Consider the following 18,449-nt stretch of genomic DNA (forward strand, 5'->3'; position numbering starts at 1 on the left):
TTTATTTTGTTAAGTTATAATTTAGTTATTTGAATTGTAGTAGGTTTAGGAAAGGTATGTCTTGGTGAGCAAGTTTAATAAGTCTATATATAAGGTCTAGACTATTAGTTTTATTTGTGAGAGTAAAGAGAGAGAGTTGAGAGACAGTCAAGGAGTCTCATCTCCATGTACGTTTGATAAGTTCGTGAAGTTCGTTTGTTATGTTCGTTTGATTATATGAAAAGAGTCGTGGGTTGTCACCCAATATCTCGTGTTCGTTGGTTTGATAAGTTTGTTTGATTCGATTGTTTGATCCGTCTGGGCCAACAAGTGGTATCTAATAGAATATATAAGTTGAGTTTTACTGTCACATCATTACCTTAAAAGATATAATTCGATTATATTCTTTCAAATTAATCTCATTGTATCTTTGTGTATAGTTGATTAATAATACATAATACCATGGAAGGATTTTCATTATTATATATATATGGTATCATAGTCGTAAGATTTATGCATTCCCCTCCCTTCTTCTCTCCCTCATGTCACTAGATCATGGTTGGTCAAAGACCATCTTCCACCCGTTCTCTCTTGTGTGATGGCTTCTTTTCTCGTCTTCTCTGTCCCAATATCATGGGTGAATCTATATTACAAATGGGTGGTTCCTCGAAACCACTCGAGTTTCGAAATAATAGTGTGTTGATATATAGAAAATAGTAGAGGAACCACCTTATAAATTAGGAATGAACCACTCTATTTACACTACAAGCGTTGGAATAGCTGGTAAGTTGCTGGTTTTGTAAACGGGAGGTCACGAGTTCGATTTTGTGCAGCATGCGGACTTCTAACTCTTTTTAATTCACCCTTATATCAATTTAGGGTTTTATACTAGGGTTTTATAAAATACACACCTACACATGCAGCAGCGACCTCTCTCTCCCTTCATACTCTCACAGTCACAGGGTCACGTCACACTACTATAAGACCACCACCGTTCGCTGACCACCGTTGCTGCTTTTCTTTTCCGACCGAACACACACCACAGTTGGTTCGTTGCTCCTTCCTCTTGCTTTGCTACTCTTCCTAGAATCCTCACACTGTATAGGTAAGTTTAGATTCATTTGTTAAATGTTTAATTGTTCTTTTTAATGGTTGTTGATGTTTTTAATTAATTGTTAAGTTTTAGTTTTAATTTGTTAGTTTGTAATGAACTTTGCTCGAACCATCGAACCGAGCAGGAATGTTTTATGCCCGACTCTATGAAATTTGTAGCATCTAAAAGTAGTGTAACACCTAAAAAAAACTTGGATCCGCCACTACGTCCCATCCTAAATTAAACAAATAGGATTTCACTAGATTAAATTAAACAACAAAATATGTATTAAGTTAATGAAGTGTTTGCAATCTTACCACAGTCATGTTATTCCCATCCGAAAGGGTAAACGCTAATAAAAGTCACCAAGTAATTTATAAAATGAGTAAATAATTATACTGGCCTTTTGAGGGTTTGTAGGGTTTACTTAACCTTGAAATAATCCCCTAGTGTTATGGCACTTATATTCATGGGAATTTGGCACGGTATTTGGGAACTCACGTGAGGGTTTGACTGTTATTTTGATTCAGTTCTTTTGACATAATGCTCATTTACTGGAATATATTGTTGGAATATATTGTTGGCCAAAGTGATTCACTCTTACCAATATTTATAAAAAAAAAGATAAAATGGCAAAATTAGTCCTTTATGTTTGCACGTTTTTTCAATGGTCGTCCTTTAGCAAACTTAATAACAAAAAACATTCTTTATGTTCAAAAAACGTTGCACGGTTCGTCCTTTTCACTAACGAGGGTTAGTTTTTCTCGTTAAATCCAGTCATGTGCACCTCATGTGAGGGCAATTTAGTCTTTTTACCCCCTCAGGGGTTATTTATGTAATTGACTTAATATTTTGGACTTTAAATAAATAAAAATATTTTTTCTTTTTAATCATATCTTCTTCTCCAAACACCATTAAAACCATAACCAAACACCAGTGACCAGCCTCCACCACTCATCATCATCATCATCATCATCATCTTAGATCCGACCCTTTTCAAAACCAAACCCGATGACGGAAGGTAGATCCGATGACGGCGGCGACATGGGTTTCCGGCGCCGGTGGTTTGAAGGTAGATCCGATGACGGAATCTCAACCCCACCCCACCGTCGTCGCCGTCGGTGAATATGAAAGCGGAACTAAAGGACGGCGGTTTGCTAAAGGAGGGAATCTCAACCCCACCCCACCGTCGATGCCGGACTTCCTCCACTGGCCGGAGCCGATCTCAACCCCACCCCACTGGCCGGAGCCGATTGAAGATGGTGGGTGAAAAGATAATTGTTTTTTGATAAATAGATAAAAATGACCAAATTACCCTCATGTGCAAGGCACATGACCATATTTAACAAGAAAAATTAACTCTGTTAGTGACAAAGGACGTAACATGATAGGGATTTGAAACTTAAAGGATGTTTTCTGTTATTAAGTTTGCTTAAGGACGACCATTGAAAAAACGTGCAAATATAAAGGACTAGTTTTACCATTTTGTCTAAAAAAACATATATATTTCATAGTGGATTTTTAGAATTCCTCGTGCACAGACGTATACTGCAAACCTTTAACATTCTACCGACACCTATATAGTATTTTACTATTACTATATTATTATACATACTAAATTTAGAAATTATGAGAAAACATAGAATGTAATAATTGTTTAACGTACATTAGATACAACGATACTTATGTTCATGAAATCGATCCACGAAATCATATCACAAGATCTCGAAATCGTCAATACATATCCAACTAATCATTGGTTCACCGAAATAAACAGTTTTGGATTGTTAATCAATCAATTATTTACTTTCCTTCTCGAAAACCGTTTTTGAGCGTTTTAGGTTTTTGGCTGAGAGTTTTAGTTTTTTAGCTGAGCATTTTAGTATTTTTTTGTCTTTGAGCATTTTTTTTTTTTTTTTGCTTTGAGTGTGTAGCGTACATATCGTACGTTAAACAATTATTGTACAGCAACCTCACTCTAGAAATTATAACTATAACTTCACGATTAATTATTATAAACCCTACTTTTATGACGCTAGGATCATAAACAAATAACTCTTAACGTAAGAAAGTAATTATGAAGATACGGAAGTAATTAATTATTATTACTCTAGATTATTTTTTTATCACAATTACCCGAGTTTAAAATTGAAACTACTCTATTTATTTGTATGTTTAGTAGGTCAATTTAATTTATACCAGCAGATCTGATCCCAGTTTTATGTATACAGGTGTATATATAAAAGATAAGAAGATGAACATGCAGCAAATAATAATTAAGGTCATGAGAAACAAGATGAAGAAACTCATAAATTATGGATGGATGTTACCTCATTAAGATCATACCTGACCCACTATGTTTGTAGATGATGCTTACAGGCTACACCCACCCTCTTTAGAAGATGACTTGTACACCCAATGTAGCTACACAATATTATACATTTAAACTATTTAATTATCTTTTAATGTCCACCCCCCTCACTTCTAATATAAATAAACCCCATCTATCATGTTCTACCATAATATTCAAACACACCTTCTTTTACAAGACAACAAGAGAACTACTAATCCATCTCTCTCTATAATCATCTTTTTCGAACCGTTGTGGGGTTCAAGTTTCATTTGTTTAAAAATTCGTGTTTCGGTTTTTGAAGAGAAAGAGAGAGAGATGAAGATGATGATGGGAAGCTCCAAGAGAAGGGTTTCAAGCAAAGGACTAGGAGGAGTTCTTAAAGAGCATAAAGCAAGGCTTTACATCATCAAGAGATGTGTCGTTATGCTTCTTTGTTACCACGATTGATCTATCCGATCTCGTTTGATCAAACAGTTTGTATATAGAAATTATGTGGCTTGAAAGAGCTAACAGTTTTGTAGTTGGTCGGTCTTTGATCGATGTAACTTCTACTTGTGTTAGATTAGCTCCTTTTTTTTCCCATGTGATTTTGGGAACTAATTAAATTGATATGTTAACAAGTTATATGAAAAAAAAAGTTTGTTTATTTATTAATCTTAACATAATTGCTTTTTTGTTGCAAAAAGGTAGGAATCATACTAACATGAAGTTTAGTTTCTTAAAGATTAAAAAAGGGAACACTTTCTTATGAATAAAATTAATGCATGGTACTTGTATTGTGTAGTTTAAGTTAACTTTATATATATTGAATTCTTTTAAGTTTTAATTAGTTATTATTTTTTGAAACCCTAATTAATTAATTTGACAATAAGATATAAGCTTTGGAAAATGATTAATTTATATATGCTACAATGGTTCTTGTTATACAACTTGTAAATTCATATGGTTTCCCAGAGATCTTCATTGGCGGTCGAGAGATAATTGCCGGATTAGTTCATCATTAAGACTATAGATAGTGAAATTCACTTTTAATTAGGTGTAGCCATCCTTGCAACCTTATGGTTCACTTATAAAATCCAAGTTATTCGATTTGGTTGCTGAAATAATCTATTTTAGTTGATGTTGGAACACAAGATTAATTAATTGGGTGTAAACCCACAATGTATAAGCTTTTAATCAATATTGTTGCCTTTTGTTTCCTGTTGCTGTTTTATTTAAAAAAACTTGATTGATGTTTTAGAAGGATCTAACTAATTTCAACAAATTTAAAAGTGTAGTTATAGAGATTTATAATTTTTTGTTAAGCATATGAAGATTTTGACCATATGCATGCTTACACTTTTAATCAAACATATATATTATTTTCATGTTTTTTTTTTATTAAAAGTGCTAAATATGGTCATTCTTCACCTAATTTATTATTAAAATTATTCAGATTTACGTAAAATATGATTAAGCTAAAAAGATAACACCATCATGATATTAAGAGTACTAAATATGCTGAAAGGATACAATCCATGTTATGTTTTTAGGATTAATGATTCAGTTGGGTCTAGTTGGTGCCACCTTTATACACTCATTTGGTCAAACCATAATATTTTCCACGACCTTATCACTTTCCATTAATTATTTATCAACTTACTAACATTTTCAATTACGTACTTTAATTAAGCTTTAAAAAAATTTATAATAGAGAAAAAACAACACATTACTTTCGGAAAAAAGTGATAATTATTTTCGTAATTTATGCAACTAATTAATTAATACTTCTTCATAAGGTCAGATACCATGATATAGTCATATTAATCCAATGTAACAAATAAATAATACTCATTTCGTCCAATGATTTTTCTACATAACGTAAATTAATCGGTTTTTGTCGAAAATTTTGAGACGACGCTTTCTCATATTTTCGTTCAAATTTCGCCACTGCTCATAACTCATAACTATATAGTTATATCACTCAAACGTCATATTTATAGGCCTAAAAGTACCCAATTAAAACGTGAACATTTGAAAGTTTCAAATTTAAACACCTTGTTCCCATTTCTGAGTGTGAAAATTTAATAAGATTTAAATTGTCACGAGGTATTTTCCATTCATGCCCTTAGTTCTACACATATTAAGTGTGGAAGTTAGTAAGGTTTCAGTTCTATGTATCTACGTATTTTCCATGCATGTTTAGTTCTACACATTTCTAAGTGTGGAAATTTATATAAGATTTCAATTGTCACGAATATTTTATGTGCGTCTTAATCCAGTAATTACACATCAAGAATATAATAAAAATATTTTTCTTTTTCTAGGATCTCGTTGATCATAAATCCATTGTAGTCGTCAAAGTATTTTTTGTCAGACCAAGTACAGAGGACATTAAAGTTGATGATGTGAAGGGCAACCGGAAGTTACGTTGTACACCATTACAACCCTCAACAAGGAGGGTGTCAAAGGTGTAAGCGCTAGCACAATGGCAAGAGTTAGGTCAAGGAGAGGAGTAGGGGTCACATATTTTTCTAACCAATCATATTCTTTTAAACTATATTTTTATATTAAAAAATATTCAATAATATTCAACCATTATACATATTTAATAGTTTAACTGATAAATGTCTCTCCGCTTATGTGACAAAAACGTGACGGTAATTAAAAGTCCACCCCTACACTTAGTTCAATAAAATTCCATCACTCATATATAACCATAGCCCACTGGATAATAGTTCAAAACATGCTAGAGTATTGGATATACCAAAACTAAATTAAAAATTGAAATAATAATTCCCTAAAAACTATTTCATTATTTCTCATATCTTATATTCATAAGGTTTTGGTAAATAAAAAGTAACTATTTTCATACAAAAATCAAATAAATTTTTTTTTTAAAAAAAGTTCTTTCTAACATCGATCAAATTTTCACTAAAACTCAATTAGTACGTGCATGGATCATTGCATATATTATAACTAATATATGGAATAGAGTTTGTATTAGTATATATATATGATCTTGTTGTCTTCAACCAACCAGCCAAGAAATCTGAGTTGTTTCCAACCAAACTGGCAAATTAAGTTAATTAACCCACTAATAATTGAACCTAATTCTTCCTAATCAAAACCATATTAAACAATATTAGAAATTTTGTGGTCAAAATGAAAATAACTAATAGTTGTGTGGCCATTACATTATTGTCAACCATACAATTATGCCACGTGCACGTAATGACGAATAGGTTATCAATTATGATCGAATATAAAGATTTGACTCAACCATTTTGTAACTTATTACAGACCAATTCATCTTTAAAGATTAGACACACTCATTGTTTATTTAAAAAAAAATGTTTTGACAATATTTGTCAACTATTGGGGTTGGAATTCTTTTAATAATATGGGGGTGCTTTTAGAATTTCAGTAACGAAGAATCAAAGATCATAAGCAGTGGCGGACATACCACAAGGGGAGGGGTAGCCTCCGCTACGGCTTAAATAGTCAAACTTTTGAGGTTGAAATATGCAACATCTCAAACAAAAAATATTTTCTCATATTTGAATGAAGTTTGACAATATTGTGCTGAATCATTAAGAGAACTGACTGATTATGAGGTAACATATGAATAGATCAACGAAACCTTAATAAATTACATATATGTATATCTAAATAATTGTAAACGAAATGGTTTATGCCTCTTGGTGGGAGGTCCTAGTTTCTATCCTTGGACATGACGTTAGTTTAGAAAATATATTGTTATCATGGTGAAAAATGATACCGTTCGCCGCATGTTTTTGTTGTTTGTTGGGCGGATTGAACCAGTGAAGCGGCATATCTAGAATTGATTGTGTTATTTTTAGCACTTGAGTGGACATTAGGTTGGTCAAAATTACTATAATATAAATGAATTGTTCAATAGTTTAATTTGACAAGAATATCAATATCAAGAATTAAGTATTTCACAATAGTTCACAACTGATTACATTAACAGAAAAATCTCATGATTGAAATTGCAATCAACTAATTATATGACAATAAGATAACTATTCACTATTTAGTCAATTAAACAATAAACTAGTAATTGAATTGATTGGGTAAGTCAACACTCAGGTGACATTTAGTTAGGTCAAGCACTAAATTAATGAACTAATCCACAATCGTTGCATGACCAAAGTATCTCAACAATATAAACAATTTAGGTCTTCCCCACGAGCAATAGTATCAACAACAAAATCTCAACTCTTAACTAAATGAATTAACCTTAAAGGATGACAATTTGCCTTATTATGATCCCAAAGATTTAATGAATGACAACCATCTAGAACCATTTTTTACAATTCACTTTAGTTGCATCGAGTCGATAGATCGATCACATACCCATACATCAAGATTCAAGAAGCTTGATGGTAGATGTAGGAGTTATACGTATGAGCAGTGTTGCAAAAATCCCGACTATTCACCGATTAATCCCCGATTAATCGCTAGTCCCCACTTCATTGATTAATTTCGGGCTAGTCGGCCAATGGTAAAATTCGGCCAAAATCGGCGGTTTCGGGTCAGATCAGGCCAAAATTGGCGGCTTCCGGCAAGATTCCGACAAAAAACAACGTTCACGGTGAGATTCCAACCAAAATAGGCCGTTTTCAGCGGGAGATTTTAGTAAAAACCCCCGGTTTCAAGCGAGATTCCAACCAAAATATGTTTGTGTATGTATAAAAAATAAAAACTACATATAAAATGTGTGTATTTATATATAAAACTGAAAATTATACATTAAAGTCCGATCCGATTAATCTCGACTAATCCCGATTAATCGCTAGTCTCCACCCCACCGCCTGACTTGTGATTAGTGATTTTTACAACACTGCGTATGAGGAGTTAGTGGCGAAGTTTAGACTGAGGCACCGGGGGGTCCGAGCTCAAAATGTATACGAAATTTCACAAACGAGGAGGGGCCGAGCTCAAATTTTCGGCCGAAAAATGCTAAACTTACACTACATATAAAATTTTTTTGGCCGAAAACGGGTATATTTACATTACTGCGCAAAAAAATAGGGGGCCGGGGCCACCCGGGCCTCAATGAAGCTTCGCCCTTGGAGGAGTTGTATACTAGTTAAATACTAGAAAATAAAACAAAACATGAAATAAGCACACCAACGTTTAGAAAGTAACATGAAATAAGCAAGAAAAATTTCGGGTTTAGTTAATGCCTGGCGTTCGCTGGTTGTGTCTAAAAACTTATTTAGAAAATAAAAATGTTTAATATGAATGGTTAAAAAGCAACTCTTATCAAACTAGTTAATTACATACTAGGAAATAGAACAGTATACTATCTAATAGCTTTATCTCGATGTGTTTCACCTACAAAGTATGAATCTAACCAGTAAATTGATCCTAGTTACCAACAAACGAAATGTAATCACCGAAGATAGGAACATGCAATTAACTGATTGTCTGATTCAGTTAATCCACATTTTAACCAGGCGAATTATTCGGTGCAAATGAAAATTATACACCTATTTTGTGTGTCGGGAACTTGGGTCTGTACCAAACACACCTCGAACGTTACACAAACTTAAGTGGCCCGAACTCAACTTGACACGAACTTAATTTGGGTAAGTTCGAATTCGGTTCTAAAGTAGAGTGATTGTTTAGAATTGGTTTATTTGTTTTGGGTGGGCTTATTGTTTTAGGCATGTTAGGCTGCTTTGATACTACACATTGGGCTCTTTACAAGTCTAGCCCAATAATCTCTGGGCAAACATATTTGAAGGTCTAGAGTCCAAACGTGTACTTCAAGCTAGAGGTGTATAAGAAATCGGTTTGGGCCCCTAACCCAGTTTATAACCGGACCTGCTACACAAAAAAAAAAAAAAGTTTGGCTTACTCCGGTCAGGACCCCACCCAACCCCCAGTTTGTATATCGGTTCGTAGTCTCGTTATTTCAAACCTGTTTGGACCTAAACAGATTTGGAAAACATGCCAAAAAAAGATAAAAACCAATTTTTATGTCCCAAAATAGTTTCAGCCCCCACCAAACCGGTTTGATCGGGCTAAGTATTATTGCTACCAAACTGGTTTTAAATCTGATGGCTTCTTCCAAACTGCTTTTGACTGTGCCTTGACCAACCCAGACCGTTTTTTAGCCCGAAACAGTTTAGGATATAACCTGTTTAGAACAGGTCTACTTCAAGCTATTTCCTTCTCATACATACATATATAATTTTCATTTCTATCCTTTAACTAGTCAGCCCAATTAAAATAGGCTGCCATGATTTTCAACTTAAGAGTCTATTTAGAGAATAAGACAAATATTTGAAATTTTAAAAGTTGATATTATTGATTTTGTACTATCAATGATACAATAACTTTAGACAAATGCCAAATATAAAGACACGATTTGTTGCATGAATCTTGGCCAGATATTAATTTAAATATTTGATCTAATATGTTTATATCTTTAGTAAATAGTCTACGGTCTACACCCAATGTTGCCGGGTAGGTCACGGCCTCTCCGGGTCGACTTCTATTCCAGGATCGAATAAACGGATCCTCTGCATCATTCAATTTCAACACGTCAACTCACAAACACAATCTGTTTAACATCTTATACATATCATAATAATTACCTCCCTAACATTATTTTTGTGTATTGAACTTTTTTATTTTGTATATATTCACAGAAGTAAAAAATTAATTAATTAGCTGCCATGACTTAAAAACGAGTTACATCGTCTTTCTTTTTATATTCAAAGCTTCTTCCACTCAACATATATAGTCAGTTCTAATATCTTGAAATATTCAAAGTTGGCCTGGTCAACGAGCATACACAGTTTCATCCTACACTTGCTACCAATTATTATTATTATTATTATTATTATTATTATTATTATTATTATTATTATTATTATTATGTCAAGTTGACAATTTGGCTAATTATAGATGAAAGAATATGATTTATTTACATTGGCAACTGGCTTGTAGTTGTTAGGGATGCTGCTAGTTTATTGCTATATAAATCACTTCTTTCAAGCTCTTGAATTATAAGACTTAATTCTCACAATTTTCTCTCAAACCATCAAAATAATGGCTCATATGAAACCGTTTGAACATCTCAAAATACAGTTAGAAACTATAAAATCAGCAACCAACAACTTTGCAAATGATAGTTGCATTGGGAGTGGAGGATTTGGGAGAGTGTACAAGGGAAAGATTGGTGGGCACACGATGGTTGCGTTGAAACGTTTAGATCCTGCATCCGAGCAAGGAGATACCGAGTTTTGGAAGGAGGTTACGATGCTTTCACTTTACAAACATGAGAATATAGTGTCTCTCTTGGTGTTTTGTGATGATTTTGGTGAGAAGATCCTTGTATACCCATATGTAGCTAACAAAAGCCTTGACTATCATCTCAACAATGATAATCTAAGATGGATTGAACGCCTTAAGATATGCATCGGGGCGGCTCGTGGATTGGCGCACCTTCATAGTATAGTTGGGGACCAACAAAGGGTATTTCATCGGGACATAAAAAGTGCCAATATTCTTTTAGATGAAGAATGGCATGCTAAGATCTCCGATTTTGGTCTTTCCAAATTGGGTCCTGCCAATCAAGATTGCACTTTTGTTTACTCCAACCCTGTAGGAACGCGTGGGTATGTGGACCCACTTTATGCAGAGACTGGGTTATTAACAAAAGAGTCAGACGTTTACTCTTTTGGTGTTGTGTTGTTTGAAGTGTTGTGTGGGAGGTTGTGCATTGACAATAGAAACATCAATCCATCTTTAATAGCATTGGCACGACAGTCCTACAAGCAGAACACGGTAAATGGAATCGTTTATGGTAATATAAAGGATGAAATAAATTCCAACTCTTTATTGGTGTTCGCAACAATTGCTTATCAATGTCTAGAGAGAGACCGTGCAGAACGCCCGTTAATGACTGACATTGTGGAGGCACTTGAGACCGCACTCCATTATCAAGTAAGCAACCTTTTTTAACCAAAACTTGGAATAACTCCCCTATGAAATTCTTTGCTAACACTTATTGTTTCCTTCAGGAAGCCAGAAATGATCGGGTTGCAAACAGTTATTTACCGCCAATCGCACACATTAATTTACAAGGAGAGGATCACACTAAGTAAGTATAATAAGCTAATATTTGTATTTGCTGCTTTAATTAAGACTAACATAACAAAATATTCAAACATTGAACTCTCAGCGCTATAGTTATGAACTCCAAGAGTGAGGATGTTGGGTTGCTTGTGGTTAAAATTCATCAAGGAGTTAATCTTAAAGTAAAACATCCATTAGTCGTTTTGCAAGTTGGACCTGAGTTAAAACACACCACGGTTTGTGTTATGCATTATTGATTAATTGCTTCAAAAGCCTTTAAACTAAATAATGGGGTAACTTAATTGTTTCTATACATTTTTGTGGATTGCAGCCTAAGTTTAATGATCAAAATCCTATATGGGAAGAGACGTTCCGGTTTACTTTAGAGAAGCCTGCAGAAGCAATGTTGCATGTGATAGTTTGTTCCATGTCACGGATGGATAAATTTCTTCATAAGGTACTGACATATAACTTAAATTTCAATATGGGTTTTAACGTGAAATACATGATGGATTTTAATTTTTTATTAGAATATGTTGGGTGTCGTCGACTTACGCATTGCGGATGTTGTAAAAGAAAAGAACATTTACAGTATATCCAACTTTGGGAATGGTCAAGTTCACATGGAGTTGCAATTGCAGCATGCTACAAGTGGAGCTTTGATTAGTTAACAATTCATTTCATAACTTTATTAGGAAATTATGCAATTTATAACGCCTTCGCATGCCATTTTAATTCCCATTATTCATATGTATTTTCTTAAGAAGCATTATGGCATTTACCTTTAGAAAATACAAAGGTTACCATATGATGCATCTCAAGGATATTTTTTTTTATTTCTCATTTGTTGATACATACTAATTCATTTCAACCTATTTCTTAGTTAATCAAATGTTTTAACAAATCCAATTTTAAATTGGGATGATTCTGTTACTTTTGAATTCAACATTTGTACTCGCGCATGCATGTTCCATATGTAGTATGTACTCATTTTGCACATAGCAACTACTTTAGAGTTAACACCATTACATTCATCTCAATACATGTATGAAAAATGTGGAAAGAGAAAAAGTTAAAATATAGAAAAGGGAGATAGAGAAGACAAAATGTTAAACACATCTGATTATATATATGTAGAAAGAGAAAGTGATTTACGTTACTTACATTCCGATCTACGTTTGTTACATATAGTGATCTTATTAAAAGAATTCACTAGTTCACATATGTAAAATACATAAAGTATGCAAAGTTATTAAAAGAATTCACTAGTTTACATGTGTAAAGTATGTAAAAGATGTAAAAATGTAAACACGTCTGAATGTAAAGCATGTAAGTTATGTAAACATATGGACTAGCTGTTTTTTGCTTAATGTAAAAATTTGTAGGTGATGCAAAAGTTGTAACAAATGTAAAACACGTCATTATATAAAGGTGGAGAGAGAAAACGAAATACGTTGCTGCATTTTGATTTATGTTTCTTACATTTTGATTTACGTTTCTTACATTTACGGGCAATAATAATATAAAAGTGGAGAGAGGAAACGAAGCAAGCATCCCGAGATCTGCTTTTTATGACAAAACATGCAGATTTTTGGAAAGATAAGGCATTTTTATGTTCTAGTTATATTTTTTCTAGTTTATAATTGTAATAGCGGTCAAACTCATGGGACTATGAAGAATATTTTGATGTCAACCGTTGGAAAAAAAATGAATGATTAGAAATGGGGGTTCAAGGGTTCACTAGTTATGGAACTGATCTCAGATGTCGGATCTTGGGTAGTGCAAGCTAGGAAACCGGAGGAGGCCCGTTATTTTCGTTTCGGTGGCAAAGTTTTTCTTATATTTTAACTTTTTTTTATATAAAATAGATATGGATCTAATCATCTTAAATATATTGTGTTCAAAACTTCTTTTTATCTATGATTCATTTAAGCTATTAAACCTTTTTATTTAGCATGACTTATTTAAATCCTCTAGACCGGTCTGATCTTATCATTTAACCTTACTATATGGAGTCCTTGGATCTATATCATTTTACTTTTTAAGTCGTTGTTTGAGACCCGAGTAGTGGTCTGGTCATACGCATGGCCATTTTGGTCCCCCACTATTGTTTTTATGCTAATAGTTTCTTTATAATTTATTATTCAAAGAAATGATGAGAGCCACACCACCAGTCCACCACTCGTGAAATGAATGAGTTATAATGACATCACCCGTATGTCACAATGACGTGGATTCGGTGACAGAAATAGAGTTTTTAAACATTCAAAGGTCTTAGGTTTAATTTTTAGAAAGTAAAATCACTTCACTTACGGTAAGTGTAGGTATACAAAGGTCTTATGCTATAATTATATCGAGACATATATAATATATTTGTGTTACATGGTATTCGATACTAGTTTTTTTGTGTAATGTTTATATCTGACCCTCAAGTGATGCCGATTCGTCACACATTTTCGAAATTATCGAAGATATAAAAATTTATCGGTCTGCCAATACTTAGATAGGATACTTGTTATCGACATCATGTATATGCTATATCGACAAAATTCATACTAGCACTCTTTATTAACAAGCGCGACACCAGAATAATGTCGATGGATGTTATACAATTAGTTGTTTAGACATATAATTGACGGATAACGAATATTTAAATACTAATATGAGTTCACATATTATAATTGAAACTTCATGTTCAAATGATAAAGAAGAAAGATCACATAAAAGGAAATAAACTTAGGCTTAAACCCAAAAATTCTTGCAAAAATAATCGGAATTTTCGAAGGTTTAAGCCTATAAATTGATCAATTAGCTATATTTTTTTATGCATTTGATTGAAGGGACCTTCGATGCTCAAAGATGTCAATGTTAGTTCTTCTTTTGCCTCTTAACATTCATAAAAGAGGAATCAACCCCGTCATCTGCTTTCTCAATTATTGCCTTAAGCGCTTCTTCGATGATGTTTATCCAATGATTCACCATTTGTTGGTTTTCAATACTACTACCCGGGTGATGATCAGCTCCTGTTACAAACAGGACATTCTTTACACGTCTTCCAAACGTTGTGATCTCCGCTTTCAAAGTTTTTAGTCGAAGCATTTTCAATGTTTTGATTAGGTCTTGCAAGAGATTTGACCGATCTTCGCAACATAATGATGCTCTTATCACAATCCTACCTTCTTCATCCGATGTATTGTCTATGGTTAGCTCATCTATCTCACTCGGAACTGGAATTCGTTCAGCGATCATGGAAGTTTGGCACTTAAGCTCCTTCACATGTTGTATCACTTCAGCAAGTAATGAAGCCTTGTCCGTCTATAATGTTACACCCACCACAAACATAATATTATTAGTCACCATTACAAACTATTCCAAAAACATGTCACCTATATACATTACAAAATGAATAACTATTAATATTATCAAAATCTAATAACTTTTCACATCCCATATATCTTTGGGTTTTGGCAAATGTGAAATGCCACTAATGATTATATACAAATGATTATATATATGTAGTTATGTACTTATGTTCCATGTCATGTTTGTATGAATGTGAAAAGAAAATTAAAAAGGATGCTAGTGAATTACATACTATTTTGATCGGCTAAGCTATGTCATAATAGTCTTCAATAACTATAAATTAATTTAAAGTTATAATCACCAAATACAAAAGGCATGATCGAGCATGAAGAAGAAATTGCGGCCATGTGCGACTCACTAATAGAATAGAGTAGATTTCTTTTTATTCTCATGATGACTTTTGGAATTCGGATGACTAATACACAAGCCTCATGAATCATTCTTTTCACTTAAAAAATGTATATAACACTTTTAACACAAATTAGTCATGTGCAATAATATAATTTATAATAAAAAGGAATTATAAAAATACATTTTTTATTAGTATATATATTCTAAATTTCAATAACAAAAATAAGAATAAATTATATTTGTTATCTAATTAATTGAGTGTAATTCATGTTTGTAGGGTTCTCACACTATTCTTTTACTGTTAAACGTATCAAAGGGAGACATAATATTCTCGCGGCATATAAATATATATATATATAAAAGTAAACGGTTATGAATTAAAAAACATGAAAAAATAAGTTAGATAAATTTCTTGCATGTAAACACATAAATTTGTGTAGGTTCAAAATTTTGAATATATGTACCACTAATAAAAGAAGATTTAAGTGTGCAATTATTTTAATGTTATATTCATTACAGCAAAATTTCAATGTTATATTTTATGTAGTGCAAAGAAGTTCTTTTCTTTTAATTGGAACTTTTTAATTATAAAACAAGAAAAACAAATTAAGACAACTTACTTTGGTGGTGTTGGGAAGCAAGCTACGAAGCTTTGTGAGATGATTATTGATTCGTTCTCGTCGTCTTCGTTCTGCTTCGCTATGGCTTTTCGAGGCGGCTATGCTTTTGGCATCCGCAATCTCTTGAGCAGTCATATTTTTAACTGTGTCAGTCTGGACCTTACATGGGTCCAGTCCAGGTTGCAAGCCATCAACCACGCTCTTAAACAAACCACCATGAGATAAAGGTGGAGAGCGTGGTGGAGGAAGATTAAACGGGTGGTGGTCTTCGGTTGGGCTAGGAATAACATGGTTGAAAGTGGTGTGGTGGTGGAATGGTTGAGGTAAAGTTGTCCATGAAGATGGGTGATGATGATGCATGATTGAATGATACTACTACTTTATTTTAAATGAAACTAAAACTGTATAGGATTTGGATGTAGTGAAGGCGAAAGGGATGATTAAAAAGGGGAAATTAGAAGCAATATACTTTACTTTTGGTTGTGTGTTTGTGTGTGTGAAGAAGCTAGTTTGGTTTTGTGAGGTTGTGGGAAGACAAAGGAGAGTGGTGCCTTTTTATCCTTGCAAAATTGGATTAGAAAGCTTTTAAGATCCGTTAGATTTAATTGTAGGTACCAAGATAATATGGCTAAAAGAGTTAAATAACTAATTTACTAGCTTACATTAAATATATGACAAGAATTATACGGAGTAATATTTAAAATTAATAAAAATAAGTATCAACTTTTCTACACTTTAATGAAATAGTTATTTATATATCATAGTCTGAGTAAGAGGTGTGTAAACATATTGAAGGCCAGGGTTAAGATTTTGCATTCAATGCTTTTATGCTTCAATACTTATATTTTATTTGTAATTACTTGATAAATTACTTCATATACAATATAATATACATGTTTATGCAAACAAAGAATGTATTGAGATTTGAAATAGATTACCAGTGGTCTGATATGAACATGGGTATCGTTGAGTGCATGGATACATTTTTAACTTGTTTACAAGTCAAGACGGTAAACTAAAAGATGTATAGAAAAGTTTAAATAAAGTTTATGAAATGGGTGTGTGAACACATCATCATGGATTTAGTAACAAAACTACCTAAGATAATTAAGAGTTATGATTTCATGTGAGTAATTGTGGATAGATTAGCTAAGAGTGCTCTTTTCTTGTCTATTCGAGAGTCTTGCTCATTTGATCATAATGTGGCCATGTGGGCTTTTAGATCAAAGAGGTGGTTTCATGAAAAGTGTGTGTGCACGCACACTTGTTAATATTTATTGTGTCGGATAAAGAGACCCGATTTACTTAACACTTTTGGAGGTTTGCATACTTTTATCATAGATTTTGATGGGAGTTGAGAGAACCATTCATCGTTGAGACTTGGTACCAGTATTGTTGGAAATCATAGAGCTCGAATACTTGTAATTGTATTGATATTCTTTTGTGTATTATTACAATGAACATAAACTTATAGTAAACTACAAGACTTAATAATGGAAACGATATATGGGCTTGAAATTGGTTGTAATTGACCTATGATTATGTCACAGTTTTGAGAGATGATGGATCCTGTAAATTTTCAATTATAATTATTTTTAACACTCCCCTTTTAGTTGAGTAATGTGGTCCCATATACTCAACTTGCTTAGACAATGACTGCATATTCTCCCATTAACTTCTTTTGTTGGTATGTCAGCTAACTGATCTTCTGAATGACCAAAAAGAAGTTCAACAATTCATGTTTCGAGCTTCTCGCTAATAAAGTTCCTGTCAACTTCTACATGTTTGGTTCGATCATGTTGAACTAAATTTTCTAAGATTTGAATTGCAACTTCATTGTCACACATAATTCTACTGCTACCTTCGGGAGGATAACCGGGTTTTGTTAAGAGTTTTCGGACCAATAAAACTTCCGTTAAGCCACGTGCTATTCCTCTGAATTCAGCTTCTGCACTTGACAAAGCATTTACTTTCTGCTTTTTTACCTTTCCAAGTTACCAGGTTTCCTCCAACTAACGTGAAGTATCCCAATGTAGACTATCGATTACCTTTATCTCATGCCCAATCAACATCAGTATATACCTAGATCTCTAAATGCTCGTTTGATTTGAACAAAACTCCATGATTAGGTGTTCCCTTGAGATACCCGATGATTCTTAACACAACTTTCATTTGGGCAACTTTAGGTTGGTGCATGAAGTGACTTACAAACTCCAACGACACATGTTATATCTGGACGAGTGTATGAGAAGTATATTAAATGCATTGATTATTTTTATTAGGGAATATCTCATAGAATGATAACTAAATTTCAAAAGTGTTCCAATTAGATCACTCATGCATATTTTTCTCAAATCGGGTCACTAAATCTTCAAATAGAGTCTCACCGATTTTTTTGTGCGTCAAGAAAGAAATTGAGGATAAGAAGTGGGGGTCGGAATTTTCAATTTTTTAAGTTAAATTTAGAAAAAATTTAAAAACATTAACTATATTAAAATTCAAAAAAATAAAATAAAATTCACGTCACACTCAACGTCAACATAAAAAAGATAAAAAGATTTCCTATGTGAAACAAAAAATAGAAAGGCTAAAA

General features: G+C 33.0%; 2 protein-coding genes and 2 pseudogenes across 3 annotated transcripts; 3 read left to right on the forward strand and 1 right to left on the reverse strand.

The window, feature by feature from the left end:
• The first annotated feature begins 3,740 nt into the window (after positions 1-3,740).
• On the forward strand, positions 3,741-3,872 carry LOC143593404 (small polypeptide DEVIL 4-like). The gene has a single exon (XM_077073044.1). The coding sequence runs from the start codon at positions 3,741-3,743 to the stop codon at positions 3,870-3,872; it is 132 nt and encodes a 43-aa protein (XP_076929159.1).
• Positions 3,873-10,372: 6,500 nt separating this feature from the next.
• On the forward strand, positions 10,373-11,478 carry LOC143593405 (putative receptor-like protein kinase At5g39000 pseudogene; annotated as a pseudogene).
• Positions 11,479-11,638: 160 nt separating this feature from the next.
• LOC143593401 (synaptotagmin-1-like) lies at positions 11,639-12,193 on the forward strand. The gene is made up of 3 exons (XM_077073043.1): positions 11,639-11,758; positions 11,854-11,979; positions 12,053-12,193. Exons 1-3 carry the CDS (start codon positions 11,639-11,641, stop codon positions 12,191-12,193), a joined length of 387 nt encoding a protein of 128 aa, XP_076929158.1.
• A 1,920-nt stretch (positions 12,194-14,113) lies between these two features.
• Positions 14,114-16,485, reverse strand: LOC143593406 (transcription factor bHLH30-like; annotated as a pseudogene). Its single transcript, XR_013146096.1, has 2 exons — positions 15,857-16,485; positions 14,114-14,837 (listed from the first exon to the last, which is right to left on the reverse strand). The product of XR_013146096.1 is annotated as a transcription factor bHLH30-like (transcript).
• Between the last annotated feature and the right edge of the window lie 1,964 nt (positions 16,486-18,449).

This window comes from Bidens hawaiensis, unplaced genomic scaffold (assembly GCF_021521415.1).
Source record: "Bidens hawaiensis isolate Kalapana, Puna unplaced genomic scaffold, B.hawaiensis_p1.1 tig00042203_1, whole genome shotgun sequence".
Lineage (NCBI taxonomy): Eukaryota > Viridiplantae > Streptophyta > Magnoliopsida > Asterales > Asteraceae > Bidens > Bidens hawaiensis.

Excerpts from the sequence above, each read along its gene's own strand:
- LOC143593404 (XM_077073044.1), top strand. The coding sequence starts at position 3,741 with ATGAAGATGATGATGGGAAGCTCCAAGAGAAGGGTTTCAAGCAAAGGA.
- LOC143593401 (XM_077073043.1), top strand. The coding sequence starts at position 11,639 with ATGAACTCCAAGAGTGAGGATGTTGGGTTGCTTGTGGTTAAAATTCAT. Across the intron at positions 11,759-11,853 it reads CTGAGTTAAAACACACCACG|CCTAAGTTTAATGATCAAAA; the intron begins GTTTGTGTTATG and ends TGTGGATTGCAG. Across the intron at positions 11,980-12,052 it reads TGGATAAATTTCTTCATAAG|AATATGTTGGGTGTCGTCGA; the intron begins GTACTGACATAT and ends ATTTTTTATTAG.